This window comes from Cavia porcellus, unplaced genomic scaffold, assembly GCF_034190915.1.
Source record: "Cavia porcellus strain 051 isolate PalLab524CR breed Dunkin Hartley unplaced genomic scaffold, mCavPor4.1 scaffold_16, whole genome shotgun sequence".
Lineage (NCBI taxonomy): Eukaryota > Metazoa > Chordata > Mammalia > Rodentia > Caviidae > Cavia > Cavia porcellus.
Window position 1 is genome coordinate 16,173,318 of NW_026947499.1, and position 16,355 is coordinate 16,189,672.

The 16,355-nt window shown below is 42.3% G+C and overlaps 1 protein-coding gene across 2 annotated transcripts in view; it reads left to right on the forward strand.

Moving 5' to 3' along the window:
* Nucleotides 1-1,135: 1,135 nt before the first annotated feature.
* Nucleotides 1,136-16,355, forward strand: part of Tmem233 (transmembrane protein 233) — a 37,197-nt gene continuing 21,977 nt past the window's right edge. The window contains exon 1 of one of the 2 annotated variants that reach the window (XM_013142277.2): nucleotides 1,136-1,473. In XM_013142277.2, coding sequence (XP_012997731.1) covers nucleotides 1,210-1,473 — 264 coding nt within the window. In that variant the 5' untranslated portion in view covers nucleotides 1,136-1,209. The remainder of the gene's footprint in view (nucleotides 1,474-16,355) is intronic. The other variant, XM_013142278.2, reaches the window with a different exon arrangement.

Here is a 16,355-nt window from a genome sequence, read left to right on the forward strand (position 1 = left end):
TTTGAATTAACCAACCAAAATGAAGACGAAATAATGGAGAAAACAGTAATTCATCTTTGTGTGTTCACCCAGCAAGCTACACTGAGCGTATTCCTGCCATGTGCAGACACAAGTAAGAGTAAGAAGTTCCTTTTCTGTGGCAGCCTTGAGGGAGAGAGAGAACCAAGTAAATGCGGCCCCCTGGATAACTGAAAACATCCCAGACAATCATTTCAAGTTTAAAGAAAGTCAAGCAGTCAGTGCTCTTGACTATGATTATGTGAGCAACTTTTTTTGGAACTGTACATCCTAAAATTATTTTTTCATTTTTATTATCCTGCCAGTTCCAAATATCCAGATTTCAGGTGAAATATTTGCAACAGTGAATGGCAGGTTTAACTTACACTATAATCAAATATGTCTGGGGGAAATAGCACTCTAATAATAGCTAGCATTTATGGAGTACAGAGATTTGCCTGGTTTAAATGAAATCTCATAGGGTCCTCACAACATCTTGTGATTCCGAAGGGACTACTAACATTCTTTTTCTTTCAGATGATGAAATTGGGGCCCAGCAAGGTGAAGGGGCTTTCCTGAGGTCATTGAACTCTCTCCTGTGACAGTTGCTCAGCTTCCTCTGAGTTCAGAGCCTCAGTTCTGGTCCCTCATGTATGGCTTCAGATACACTGACATTTCTTTCCAAGGGTCCTATAGGTGGAATATAGAACAATTCCTTGTTTCTGGGAAGTTTTCAGAATAATCCCTAACTCCAGATTTCTGAGCATCCCCTAGAGTCTGGGAAGGAAAGGAAGTCTGTTGCCAATTGGATAGGTGGGTCTTGTCCTCTCCAAAGTATTCAAATTCAGTGGCTTTTTAAAGTGAGCTTTTCAGCCCACGGGCTGGCCAACTTGAAAGTTAAATCTTGCTTCTTCCTCCTCCGCCTCTTTTTCTTTCAGACTTCTTGGGCTGAGTCTGCATCGGTCCAGCGGTCTCTGGGTGTGTCGGGAGTGCACTCTTCCAAAGCTTTTTTGTTTTGGTTTGTTTTCTCAGGGTGATTGGTGCTCTCTGCTCCTCACCTCCTCTCATTCCCTCCCTCTCCCTCCCTCCCTCCCTCCTTATAGGGAAGCTCTTGGACCGGGTCCCTGAGCCTGGGCTGTGCTGGCAGAGGAGGTAACAGGGGTGAGGTCACATCTCCCTGGAGCCGGTGCCGCCGGCTTTTCAGAGCTCGCCATGAGCGCGCAGCCCCGGCCGCAGACCGCGCGGACCGTGCACTCCTCCGCCCTCTCTGCGCCCACGCTTCCGCCCATGTCTCAGTACGCCCCCGGCTCGGACCTCAAGGGGGCTTTGGACAGCAGCAGTCCGGAGGCCAACACTGAAGATGACAAGACAGAGGAGGACATACCCATGCCGAAGAACTACCTGTGGCTCAGCATCTTCTCCTGTTTTTGCCCCGCATACCCCATCAACATCGTGGCTTTGGTCTTCTCCATCATGGTGAGTGGGTTGGGGCCAAAAGCAGCGGGGGAGGAGAGACCTCTCCGGGGAACCCAGAGGGCTAGGGCTCCTTTCTCACTGCCCCCGCGTCCGCCCCTGCTCCACGCCTTCTTGGGGCTCTCCCAGCTGTAGCCCTGTATCCTAACCGTCAGCACCTCCTCGGCGCACCTTGCGGGGCTCAGAACCCTGACCAACCCTCGTCCTGGTTAACTTTACGCTTATTTCAGCGCCTTTGTTGCTCTGCTTTCTAATCTGGGAAAGTTCTTCAGTGAACTCCACTGCTTCTCCCGCCTCCTCTAAAACTCTGGGCTCTCGCCTGGATCTTCCCAAATCCACTTTTCTACAACCCCAGTTCAGGCAAAGATAGCAGACAAGGTAAGCCCAGTTTTCTGAGCGCTCAGGAGCCGCTCTTGGGCTCTCCAGGGTCCCCAGGGTCTCTGTCTCAGCACAGGCGCCTTTCTAGCTCTGCTGTGTCCAGGGCACCGCCTCCACCGCTCCTGGGGGGTCCCCGGCTGCAGGACTCCCCTTCCTTCACGCCGGATCCCGCGCTTTGGCACTGCGCGCTCTCGCTCAGGCTACAGCTCCGTGTCACTTCTTCTTACGCCCTCGGGTACCTCCTTCCAGTGACTCACACTGGCTTCCTCGCCAGGTCCTTCTTGGACACTCCTTGCACCCCTTTCACCTGCGAAATGCACGCCCGCCTCTCATTCTGCCTCAGCCTAGTTCCCACTCATTTGGTGCACACAGACCTTGTCCAACCCAAGACTCCCAAGTGCCTTCCACGGCGTCGTGCGCCCGCCCAGGGGCTCCTGGGACACACTGAGGACTCCACGCAGGGTGCCGCTCCCTGCGCCCTCCTTGTTCAGCTGTCCTAGTAACTCCCGCGCAAACCCCACTAGGAGGGCGACGAGCGCCCGCCCGCGAGGTCTTCCCTTATTGACTGGAGCAGCTGGGTTTGGCAGCGGCGTGAGACTCAATCGGCGCTGTCCTGGAACAACCCTGGCTGTTGCGCTCCCTCCCCCACTGGTTTGCCAGGGACCAGGGTACTCCCGTCGCGGGGTGTCCTGGTTCAGCTCCGCAAAAGTTGCAGACACCCTAATCCTTCCTATCCCCCATGAAGCCGGCCCACGTTTGCGCAAGAGTAGCACCCCAGTGGCCTTGCAGGCAGGCAGGGACTCCATTTGCACCTGCAAATTGCCTTTTCTGCAACCTGTTTGGACTCCTGCACCCACGTGGGAGAGCTTGGTCTCCCACGTTCCAGCTGCATGAGTTTTTGATCTCAGTACCGCCATCTACTAGCTGTACCATGACCAGAAATTGCTGTATCTCCCTGAATCTCTATTTCTTTGTAAAATGAAACTAACCATTGCCACATTTCTTTGTGTTGTTGTGACCATTTGTGAGATCAATGTACCCAGAAGGGTACTTATTAATCTTTAGTCAAATATCACTTCAAGAAACTTGACTGCTGTTGAAAATCAAAATGCCCCCAAAATTCCTGTTTTTGGTCCAAAATATTTCTCTTCAAATGATATGAAGGTGTTTGCATGCCCCCATTAGAATGTAAGCTCCATGAGGACAAAGACATCTGGCGGATTTGTTTGTGGCTGCTTCCTCAGCACCCGGAAGAAAATCTGGCACAGGGCAGAGCTTACCAAAATATTATGAAAGAAACACGGATGTAAAGTAATGTGTTAATGAGTCTTAATGTCTGTTGTGTTCCTGTTTTTTCCCATAGAGAACCCTAGAAGCCATGGCATCGGGTTCCTTAGGACCAACCAGTCAACTTCCTCCCTTCCTTCCTCTCCCCCAACATCCGGTCTTGGATGTTTCACAGAGAGGCTGGGAAAGAGGGGCAGCCAGATTCTCCAGGCAGCAGCAGACATTCTGGCTGGCCCTGGTTTGTTAAAAAAGTAGCCAACTCACCCCTTCCCCATTGTCCTTTAGAAAGACTGCCTGCAACAGCCTTTCCCCTCACTGGTCCAAAATGAGCCTACATTCCAATGGTGGGGACACGTTGGGTCCTACTATGCCACTTGGTGTTTCCTGGGGGGTGAAGCTTGTACAAACTTTGGACAAAAACCTCTTTTTCTAAAACCTTCATGCTAATCCCTAAGCCTAGCCTCTTTTTTTTTAAAACGGTATTGAACCCACTGCAGGGCTTTGGCATTAAATTATATTCCCAGCCCCCCACCTTTTTTTTTTTCCTGTGAGGTCTCTCCACATCTTTAAATTGCCCAAGCTGGACTCAAACATGCAGTGCTCCTGCCTCATCCTTCAACAGTGCTGGGATTACAGACATGCACTACCATGCCCAGCTCCCAAGCCTTTTTCAATAGTGTTGCAGCCAGAACACAGATTCTGGAGACAGAAAGCTGACTATGGGGAAGTTCCATACCTTTTGAAAGCCTTGGTTTCTTCATCTATGAAAAAAAAAATGGGAATGTGAACAGTGTTTTACATGGAGCAGAGTGTTGTAAAAATAAAACCAAGTACACCAAACTCCCAGCCTTGTGTTATGCACTTAGTAATTGTCAGGCAGATGGGTAGACTTGGAATCTGGAGAAATCATATGTCTTACATGAAAGCAAGCAAAATATCAAACAAGTGAAAAATGAATTGTAAACAGTCCCTCCCACACCTTCCCTAAAGTATTCTCTCCCTCCAACTTACCGGCAATATTTTGCCTAGTTTTTTGTTTTTGTTTTTGTTTTTTGTTTTTTGTTTTTTGTTTTTGGTACCGGAATTGAACTCAGGACCTTATGCTTGCCAAGCAGGTGCTGTGCCACTGAGCTGTATCTCCAGCTGCTACTAATACAATTCCAAAGATTGGATAAGTTATTTTTTAACATGAGAGGAAAAACGTTTGTTTTGGTTCATGGTTCTTGTCTGGCATGAAAGGACCACTTCTGATGATGACCTTCCTGCCATTGGTGTCCCCAGATGGCACAGAAAATCACAAGATCAGAGACAGGAGTACAGGGAAGACCTAAGCAAACTGGTTTTCATAGCAGACCCGCTTTCAAGCTGATGCATTAATTCATTAACCTATCAGTAATGTGAATGCATTAATCCATTCATGAGAGCCATGTGCACTTAACAGCTCGCAATGGGGATTAAATTTCAGCATGCATTTTGAAGGCATCACACCATATTCAAACCACAGCAGTGACTGCCTAATTCTGCTAGATGTGTTCTTTCCCTAAAATGTCTTCTAATGCTCAGCCCCAGGTGTTTTTAGATCTTGTTTATCTATAAATTGTGACAGGTTCCAATGGCTATGGTATGACTTGGGGTCTCAAGTGGAGGTTGCACCATTCCCACGGAGACATTTGGAACTGTGGGGGAACATCAAGTGGTGGCCTCAATAATGTGGACACTGCTGGCATTTGGTGGAAAGAGCCACCTCATATCCTGCAATCTAGGGCCTGTCCTCCAGCAAAGAATGGACATGCTCCAAATGGCAGTAGTACCTCAACTAAGAAATATCATCAGATAATATCATGAGTTGATGTACTAATAAATGTGTTGAAAATATTGATGAGGCTCAAAATTGCTAGTCACCAGGAAGATTAAAAATCCCAGCAACCTCAAAACAATCAATACCTTTATTAAATTACAGAATTGTAATGTACACAATTACAAAATTGGAGTAGATGCTAGATGGTAAAACTACACTGGAAAAACCCATTGCTTTTTCATTTATTTCAGGAGGTTCTTTCTATCGGAGAGGGAGCCCATAATTTCCTAAAAAGGCCCTCTATCCTAGAGAATGGATGTTCTTTCATTCCACAAATTTGTATTGAACACCGATTATGTGCCAAGCTCTGTTCCAGGCACTGGCACACTCTTTTACAGGGTACTAAATAAGGCTCTGTCTTCCTGAACTGGGAGAAAGTGAATTCTAAGCAAACTGAAAGAGTGTTAGTCAATTTAAGGTGAATTCACATTTTGGTTTTAAAAACTTGATTCTTGATGCAACCATTGGTACAACTGAGCCTATAGGCTGCTCTAATCACAGACACAGAGTCATGACTCGGGGGGTTATGAGTCTTTTCTCACAGAACCTCTTCTCCCTATCTCCTACTGAACCTGTCTAGAAACCACACAGTTATTCGTAGTGTCTGTGACTTTATTTGTCTCAGTGTTTTCCACCCTGTAAAATGGAGGTTAGGATGGTATTGATACAAGGTCATTTGTGGAAATTAAATGATAAAATTTTCAAGTCATTATCAAACACTGCTGGGATAATTAAGTGGTGGTGGTGGTGGTGGTGGTGGTGGTGATGATGATGACAATGACAATATTCTAGGATAATAGGATAGTCATTTTCCTTTTAAGCACTGGGATGGAAAATGGCTGGTTGAGTAGTGACTGGCCTTACAGAGTAGGTAAAACTGAAGCCAATCCTGAAGAAAAGGTAGCCACAAAGGAAGCCAATTTGCCTTACTAAACTCAGGAAGGCTCAGAACTTGGAGGAATCTATTGAAGCTATCACCTTTGAAGGTAGGAATAAAGTGTAGGGTTGAAGACAGAAGGAATCTGTGAAAGTCTGTTTAAGAACTTATTAAACAACAAGAGCGATCACCCCCAAAGTGAGGCACTACTTCCTTGCCAACTCGGACCAAAGACAAGAGATTTGCTCCCTGTTGAGATTAAACAGAAGGACTATAGACACCAGTCACAACTGAGAGGAGAGTTGAGGTTCCATACTGAAAGTGGGTTATTGGAAAGTCAGCATGTTGAACAAGGAAGCTTTTGCCTCCACTTGACTCCTTTATTCTGACATCCAGATGTGAGATTTGAGTATTTCCCTTTAAGAGGAAACCAGTTCAAAAGAAAAACAGTCCTTGAAGAGTCTTCCAAAACTCTTAAGGACGTGAAACCCACATGCATTCATCCATAGAATGCCCAGTCATTGACAACCTCCATCCATAAATTTGAGAATATCTCTCAGTAATCTCCCTTTCCAAGAAAGTTCCAGAAAAGAAAATGAATGAAAGAAAATTATCAAATCAGTTACATAGGAAAACATCCTCCAACTGAATTTCCAGATTTAAATGATCCTCTAATATCCAATAAAATGAATGAAATGAAATATACTGTAAGACATGTCATGATGGGATTTTACATTTTAAAGGATATAATTTCTCTCCAATATTTCAAGTCTCAAAAAAAAAAGACATATGCTACACAGGTTCATAATGGCTCAGAATGGATGAAAGTTGAACAATAATGAAAAATGGTCTTAAAATTAGGAAGAAAAATTACTTTGATGCTAGACCTATCTAAATAATCACTTAAGGGAGAGAAAAAAATAAAGACATTCTCAGACATTTAATATCTCAAAAAGTATTGCCTGTCATATACCTTTTCTCAGGGAGTCATTCACTGATGGAAAGATGTGCCCCCCAAAATGGGAAATGGAACAAGAAGTATCCAACCCAGAAAAACAGCAGAGAGATATTTCTTAAAACAAAGCAATCAATCTCATAAACCCACAGATGATACAGTCGATAATGGATGCTTGGTTCAAAGCCACTGTCACAATCCATTATCTGGTTGTGGGCTGGCCACAGTAAGCCACAGAGGTGGCCTAAACCTGACCACACCTACTCTGAAAGACAAGGTTTGTGGTCACAAGGAAAGTAAATACTCACAGGATGAAAGACAAACCAAACTGGATCTCTTTCCATCTGACCCAGGCTCCACTAGGGATGGCTCACCCATCAAAATTGTGTCAGGTGGACATCAGTTAGGTTTAGGGAGGAGATTTTCCTCTTTTTGGAGATCAGGGTGTAACATGGTGTAACACGGAAATATCATGTCTTGGTCCATGCAACTGATTCAAAACTGTTGATGCCGCCTATAAAGTGGAAATCTGAATGCTGAATATTATTTGTTGGGTCTTTCCATGTGACTTTTCTCCACACTTTTTGGTTTCTCCATATGATTGTCACCTGCACACTGAGGTATTAACATGATGGATGCTTGTGGCTTATTTCTTATTAATTTCAGTGCTTAAAGCTCTGAAGGACATCCAAACAGTTTCATATAACTGAGACATTGTCTGAAGTATGCCTTTGTTTGAAAACTGTCTTCTAGATACCCATGGATTTTATATGCTTGGACATGTCGCCCAAGCAGCCACTTCCTTTTTGGTCACTTTCATAAATTTCACCATTATGTGGGAGAGGTGGGCCATGGACATTTGATATTTGGGGATCTAGAGTTCAAATAGCTGTGGAAGTCCTTTGATCATAGGTTGTTGTATTACAGATTATATTTATTTCAAGATGTTAACCTGTGTGTTCCCATGAAAGGCCATACATTTTAAATCCCATTTGAATTTGTTGATTAAATATTATAATGCCTGAATTTGTCATAAAATACTGTGGGAGGATATAAAAACCAAGATCAGCCACTAATGGATGGTTGTCACAGCTGGGTTATAGGAACGTAGGAATTCACTATATTACCATGTCAACATTTGTATAATTTTGAAATTTCCTATATTAAAAAGAAAGAAAGGAAGTAAGAAAAGGGAGAGAGACTAAAGAAGGAAGGAAAGAATCCAGACAAAGCCTCCCTTCCAAAGTTATTAAGCACTTTCCAGGTTAATGGCAAAAAATAAAATAAAATAAATAAAAGGTGAGAAAAATAGCAGCTATTGAATGAGTTGTCCAAACAAAACATGAGCCATGGTGGAGGAGTTTATCATTAATTAATTATGAATGAATGAATGAATGTTTACATAAGCCTAAGTCTGCTCCTACTTTTATCTTTAAGGATTCCTTTCCCTCCTCCAGTTATAGTCTACATTTCTGCCAGTACTGTTTCAAAAAACTCCAAGAGACTCAGGCAAATGCCAGAGGTCACTAAGAGGTTGGCCACAACATTGGTCCTAAGGATCATTTTCCTACCTGATCTAGGGCCTCGCTGATAAATACACTAAACACACTAATGGATACATACTTGAAAATTAATCTCTATTCTGTGCTTGCTAGTTCAAAGCATGATGCTTTTCAATTCAAAACATGTTCTTCAAATGTGTGATCCATTTAGAGCTGGAGCCCAAACATACCTCGAAGCCTCTAGTACTATAAATTCAAGAGTTAAGCCAGATTTTCCAAAACAGGTTTCCTTAGACAACTGGTTCTGCTGATGCTAACAAATTTTACATAGTGGTGGGAATAAGAGGAGGATGATATTGAGAAACTCAGGGCTAAATCAAGCAAAATTAATGATGCCTTTCCTTCAGAGCTTCCCAGGGCCTTGATCAGTCACTGTGTCTTATGGCTGTTTTGTGGAACACTATGGCAGGGAACATTTATTAAGCATGTTGCCGAGAATCCTTGGATCATAAAGGAAGTGTGCTCCAGACAGAACTTACAAAGAAATTCTGTTCTTAATGATAAGTCAGTTCTCACTGAATGAATTGAGCCGTTGCGGATATTGGGATGCCATCCCCAGATTTTCCTGCTCTGTGGACTCTCCTCTGCCCTCTTTCTTCCAACATGCTCATTTTTAATGAATCTCCATAGCCAAGTCTTGCCTTTTTTTCTTCCTCTCTTATTGTCTTTTTTCCCCGTATATATGAAACTGAGGAACTTTGCTTTCTCTTTACATTATTTTTCCTATTTGTGAAACTGAACATGAGAACTCCTATATTTAACTCCCTTTTCAAATAACTTTATTTGTTCTTCTTTCTGGACATGTCTTATAATACGGTGGCATGTCTGTATTATTATTATAACATTTATATGTGTGTCTTTAAAACCCTTTCATTTCAACACAAGTTTCACTTGTTCCTTTCAAAATCTCAGCAAGGTATGAAAGAAAGCTGCTCTCCCCACTTATCCATTAGAAAACTGAGATTCAGAAAGGTGACACTGGTGAGCAAAATAAAATACAGTAGTCCTTGTCCCCAAGCAATTTATTGTCTAGTGCCTTGAATCACTGTAATCAGATGGCTGTCTTGACCTTTGACACTAGGAATACAACTCTGATGCTCTGAAAGCTTTCTCTTTTAATAGATTTGCCTCATCAATAACAAGGCCCATCATATAATACACTCAGTCAAGCCTGGCAGAATTCCTCCCTAGCTTTTAGCTTTGACAGACAGGCAAAAGGACAGTTCTCACTTGTCCTTGAAGATATTTATGGGGGAAAAAGACAGAAAGTCCAAAGAGGAAGCAGATAAGCACGAATGAGTTAATGATGATGAAGAGGAAAAAGCACCTTGCAATCTGGAGCCCGGCCTCAGAATTCCCAGCAATACCTTTAGGCACAGAAACTTAGGAGCAAGCAAAATCTAAACAAGAAACCCAGCATCATCTGAAAACTCCGAGATTGTTACTAAAAATATGTGCTAAGTGTTCACGTACATCAAGCTGTTTGATGGAGTTTAGAATCTGAAACAATACTGGTATGCATAAGCTTTAAGTTCATCCTTCTGGACAAAAGGACCCCAAACTATGTTCAGGCACTGATGTAATTCTTCAGGTAGGTCGGCAGAGGGGAAGGTGAGAGGGGAAAGAGATAGAGATGGAGAGACAGAAAATGGAGAGATACAGTGAGAAAGACAGTTATAAAGACAGAGACAGATCGAGAGACAAACAAAGAAAAAGGGAAATTCTCACCTACTTCCCACTGGCCAAATATGTTCTAAAATTTTATTTTTAGAAGATGAGGGTAGCTTCAAAAGAGAAAAGTGGTGTTTGAAATAAAAGGCAGCCCATTTCAAAATTGATGACTGATACCTATAATCCCTTAGGCAGGAGAATTGCTGTGAGTTAGAGGTCTGCCTGGCCTACAGAAGTGAGTTCAAGGTCAGCTTGCACTACATAGTGAGGTCCTGTCTCAAAAAAACCAAACAGAATACAGTGTACAAAACAATAAAATTAAGAAATCAGTATTGCAACTCAAAAGATCAAAATATTAGCACATTCACAACAACAAATAAAATTCTTTAAATATCAGAAACAAATTTAGGACATATGTAGAATCTATACAAAAGCAGCTTCACCAAGAGATTAAAATTGAAAAAGAGTAACTAGATAGAAGGGTATAATATTGTACACTAAATGTTCATCCAAGCATTGGTGATGAAGTGAATCACACATTAAAAAAACATAAAAGCATAGTGCTTAGCACAGTGTAACTTCCTAGTTAATATGCATTGTTGTCATCATTATAAATGAGATAGACATAAACATTGATTCCAACACAGAAGATTGACCATGTAAATTGTAATCCATCTATTTAACATGGAAATAGCAACATGAAAAAGTTACATAACTGTTAGCATCATACTTTTGATGAATGTTATCATATAGGAAAATGCTTAAAGAATCAAATGGGGAAAAAACAATATAAAATTGGACTGTGGTGAAATTGGACATTCCCTGTCAATTAAGTGTACTTGTACATATATATATGCACTCACACTGTATGACCAGGCATGAGAGAAGGCTGAAAATATTCCAAAATGTCTACAGACCATACATAAGTCAGCAAGTAAATGAGATCCTTTCAGAGATCTCATTTAATAAGCACTGCAAAGAGAATATGCGGAGAGACATGACACAGATGGATCAGTGGGCACATGTAGTAGAGAGAAGAGATTGTTTTAGAAATGGTGGCCAGCAAAGGCTGAAGAATGAGAAACCCACTGTGTCATCTATGTCATCTCCATGTAATGAGCTTAACTCCTCATGAAGCAACCCTAAGGGAGGCCATAAAATTGAGACCTGGATCTGCTGTCACCCAGCAGTGTATCCCATGAAGTTCTTAACAGCTCTCCCTTTGTCTTGGTCTCAGTCCAACTTGCTCCCATATTTAGCACAAATTCATGACCTACTCTTCCTTCAACCCTCATTGCAAGCTGGACAACTATTCTAAGCTAATCTGGTCATTGTAGAAACAGGCTTTATTCTTGTCTGAGTCCCAGCTTCCCAAGCATTAGTGATCTGGGAGCTGACATGGCTCTTACACTACTCAGTAATATCCCAGGTTTGACTTGTTCTCATCCTTGACAGCCAGGTCAACTCCTGCCCATACTCCTATCTCTATTTCTAGGGGATGTTTCTTATGTGCACCTACAAGTCTAACTGCAAGACTTCCTTGGTCTGAATGCTGCTTCCAATGGGCACTGGGGTAACCATCAGAAAACCCCCAGACTGCTTCTAAGCCCTGCCACTAGCTCTTATCAAGGAACTACCAATTTCTCTGGGAACCAGCATTGTCTGGTGGAGCCCTCAAGGAGCAAAAGCTCTGTCCCTGGACTTTGCAACTTTAAAATAAACAGTAATGATATACAGCTTAGTGGGTTGTTCAAAAGGTTGCATGTGTTTTGAACAAACTATTTGTCACTATCTAATTCCAATAAATTATCATCACCCCCATGTGCATTGGCAGGCCTCTGCATTCTCAGTGTCCTCCCCCCCCCCTCAGAAACCACAAATTTACCTTCTGTCTCTATGCACTTGCCCATTCTGGATATCTCATATAAATGAAATCATATACCACATGACATTTTATATCTGGCTTCTTTCATTTTGTATAATACAGTTAACATTTATCCATACTGTTATACATATATAGGTACTTCCTTTTCTAAGGTGAATTAATATTCTATTACTGTATGGATAGACCACAGTTGGTTTTTCCATTCACTGATGGATATTTGGATTGATTGTACTTGGGAACCCTTTTAAATAAGGTTTCTATGAGCATTCATCGACAAATATTTGGAGGTTTTGTTTTGTTTGCAGTACTAGGGATTGAATCCCAGGAAATGCTGAACTATATCTCCAGTATTTTTCTTATTTTTGTTTGGTGGTAAATTTTAAGACCCAAAGGGTTTGTATGGCTCCGTCACTAAAGCACTTCCCACTATAAAGTGGTTATAGTTCCCATGGCTTCTCTCGTGGGCCAGCTTACTCCCTCCTTACAGGCTTCCTCAGATGATCCACATTCCTGGCTTCTCCAGACTTCTGGGGTCTCCACTGCACCTTTGGTTTCACCCTCACAGCTTCACACACTGCCCTCTCAGGGACACGCTGCCTGGTCTCCCCAGCCTTACTCTGAAATCTGGGGGAAGCCTTTCTAACCTCAGAATTGCATTCTGTAAGCATCTAAAAACCAGAGCCACGTGGATGATGCCAAGGCCTGCTGCCAACTGGAGCAGTAGCCAGGCTTTCTTCTTTCTTGTCTGTAGGGGTCAAGTTCCTGGGTCACTGAGTATTCTGAATCTGATTCTGAGGAACAAATTCTCTATGCTGCCACCATTTGGAACCTGGAGCAGTTCTGGCTGCCATTATAGAACATGATGTTTTTGGCTTTCTCCTCAAAGCAAAATCTTTCACTTTTGCAGTTTGGGGGTTGCAAAGGGTGGAGTCCTGTTGCTTCTTGTGATGCCCTCAGGCCATCTTTTCTATTTTCTGTTTCCTTACCAGCAATCAAGATTTCACCTGGTCTTTCCTTGCAGTACACAGCTTTATTGGAGCTTCCATTCTGGCCAAACTCACAACATTTTAAATAATTCTGATGGGCTCTTTGCTCTTGATTCTCAAACCCTTTGGATCTTAAAATTTACCATGGATTGCTTTGGCTGTTCCACATAAAACTACAGGACTTAATGTTTGCCTTACTAGATTTTGGACTTGCTTTGGTTCCATTCCTTTGTATTTAATTTTTACCTTTTGGAATGATAATGTTTATCTCATGCCATTCAATGTTGGAAGTGTTTAACTTTTCATTTGTACAGAGGCTCACTGCTAAGAGTTTGCCTTAGATCTCAAAGGAGACTTGGGACTTGAACTTTTCAGCAGTGCTGAAACTGTTAGGACTTTGGCAACTCTTAGAGATAAACTAAAATATCTTTTACAGAAAAGGATGTGCATAAGTCTTTGGGGGGGTCATGGGTGGAATGTTATGATTTGTGGCTAGATGTCCCCCAAAGCCTCATGCTTCAACTCTAGGGTGGGCTTCTAGAGTTGGTGATTGATTCATGGTCCAATACTAGGATTATTGGTGTGAGTGCTACACCCACCTAGGGCAGGTAGCCTGCATGCAATACAAGGGAAGGAAAGAGGCTTGCTCTCTTGCTCCTCCCTTTTTGCTCTTGTTGTTTTAGCTGTTTTCTGCCATGAACTGTTGCCCTCTGCCATATGCCACTCTGTCTTGGAGCCAGCTGATTATGGAGTGAAACCTCCACAAACTGGGACTTTTCCTCCTTTAACATTGGGTGTTGGGTATTTTGTCTCAACAACAAAAGAAAAAAGCAACCAAGACATTCCTTCATATAAATCCTTTATCAGACATGTAATTAGCAAATATTTTTCTCCCCATCCATAGTTTGGGTCTTGCTTATTGCTCTGGTTTTTTGATCCTTGTTGGGAGCTCTGTCCATTTGCTGCAGAGGTCTTGTGAAACAGCTCCTTCCATTTTTTCTTGTGACATCTCTCTCCTTTGTCCCCCAACAGGAACACTGGCCTGGGGACAGATTCAAAAACAGATGCCATATTACTTCCAGCTCTAAACTCAACTATATACTTTAACTATCAGCTCTGTCCCTGGCCCTACTTCTCTGAGTCTATTATCCCACCTACATACTGGAAATATTAATGCCAAGCCCTCTGCATTGTTTTCAGAATTAAATGAAATGAGGGAGGCTCCTTTACATTGTTATCTCATTTAAGCTTCACATCCAACCTGTGCTGTAAGTATTATCCTCATTTTTCAGAGGAGAAAATTAGGTCTCAGAGCAATCCCTATAAACCTTATTTTCCTTTGGGTTCAGCTACTACTGTATTAAAAATCCACATATCTATTTTCTAGCATAGTCTGTAATAAAATGAGGTATAGTGCAATTCATATATATACATACATATATATTCATACACATATACTACATATATGTATACATATATATATACACATATATATGTATATGTATATATTCCTGGAAATATGTATATATATATATGTGTGTGTGTGTGTATGTTGCTGGAAGAGGGGTGCTGAGGCAGGAGGATTACCATAAGTTTGAGGCCAGTTTGGGCTATATAAGGAATTCAAGACCAGCCTGAACTACGTAGTGTGAGATCTTGTCTCAAAAAAAAAAAATGTAACCACATATAAACAAGTATACAGATACTGGTGGCAGGTTGTAGGATCAGGACAGTTTCCATTTAAAAGAAAATCATTAGTAAGTCTGACCTATAAAATGGAGGCCAAACAGCCTATCAAGTCCTCCACTGAAGAAAAAAAAAAAAAGCCCTTAATTATTATCTGCACCGTGCTTCTTTCCTGTGGAAATATTTTTCTGGTGCTGGGGATGGAAAACAGGGCCTCACACATGCTAAGCAAGTGCTCTACCACTGAGCAACACCCCCACCCACAGTTTCTGAGACAGGTTCTCACTACCTTGTGATCTTGAATTTCTCAAGCTTCTGGGCTCAAATAGTCATCCTGTCTCTCTCTTGGGTAGACTTCAGGGATACATCATCACACTCAGCTTCCACTTTCAGTGATGTGTCTTAGTGACAACTGTATAGCCCCCTTCAGCTCTCTGAGAGCAGGGACCTTGTCTGCCTGCTTCATACCTGACAAGTATCCCCAGCACTTACAACAGTGCTTGGTGTATGTTAGTAGCTTAATACGTTTTTAATGAATGAATAAATGAATAGAGAAAGTGGTTTGCAATGTTTTAGCTGCCTGGGAAGTGTCCCACTAGACTACTGTCTCTGTTCTTATGGCTGAAAATAGAAAAGAGCTTCTATTTATTGAATGCTAGAGATATGCCAGGCCCTGTGCTAAGAGCTTTCAGTGTATTCATTCATTCTATCAGCCTGGAAATTCCATGAAGCAGGCATTTCTTTGATCAGTACCCCGCTCTGTAAAGCACAGAGAAGTTAGGTAACTTGTTCCAGATTCACAAGTGGATAGCAGACCTGGATGGAGCCCACGCAGACTAGCTTAGAGCTGGTTTTATTCTCCATGGCACGGTGCCTTCCAGTATTATAGAGACAAACATCTTCCTCTCCAAAGTTAGTGTTAGGTCATGGTCCCCATAACTTCAGTCTCATAGAGGATTCTCTACTTTCTAAAAGAATTCAAAGCTACCAATAGCTCTTGCCTTTAAGAAATATGAGAGTTAATGGAAGTTCTGTCTCTAAGACTCTCACACAAAAGCAAACAAAAACTAAAAATCTTCTAGAGCTCTCAGTAGACTGATTTTAGTGGAGTGGAGGACAAAAACAATTCAGATAACTAATAAGATTAATTGCTTTAGAATCACAGAAATAGAACTTCATCTATTTGATCAACCAAGACTTCTTTCCACACTAGCAACCATCCAAGTGTCCAACTTGGGCATAAGAAGGCTGTCTCTGGGGCCAGGGATATAGCTCAGTGGCACAGCACCTGCCTGGAAAATGCAAGGTCCTGGTACAAAAAAAAAAGGGGGGTGTCTCCTAACAAAACATGACAAGTTGAAAAATAAAAACCTGGCTATACAAATATTTCCTTTTGGGGCTAGGGATGTGGTTCAGTGGTAGAGCTCTTGCCTGGCATGCACAAGGCCCTGGGTTCAAATCCCAGCACACAAAAACTCATTTTATATTGGAAATACACATGAGGGAATGTGATGCATCAGACCCTGCTCAGGCCCTGGAAACAGAATGATGCGATAATGAGATGTGTGAGCCTCATTGAGCACCCAAGTCAACAGGCAGACAGACACTTAGAAGTCAAACGCCCACTGAAGAAAATAACTGTGACTTTCACTGAGAGTCATGAAGGAAACCATGCCGGTACTGAGTCAGAGCCTACTGAACTGTTAAGGGACCTCCCTGGGAATGGCGTGGCTGAGAGGT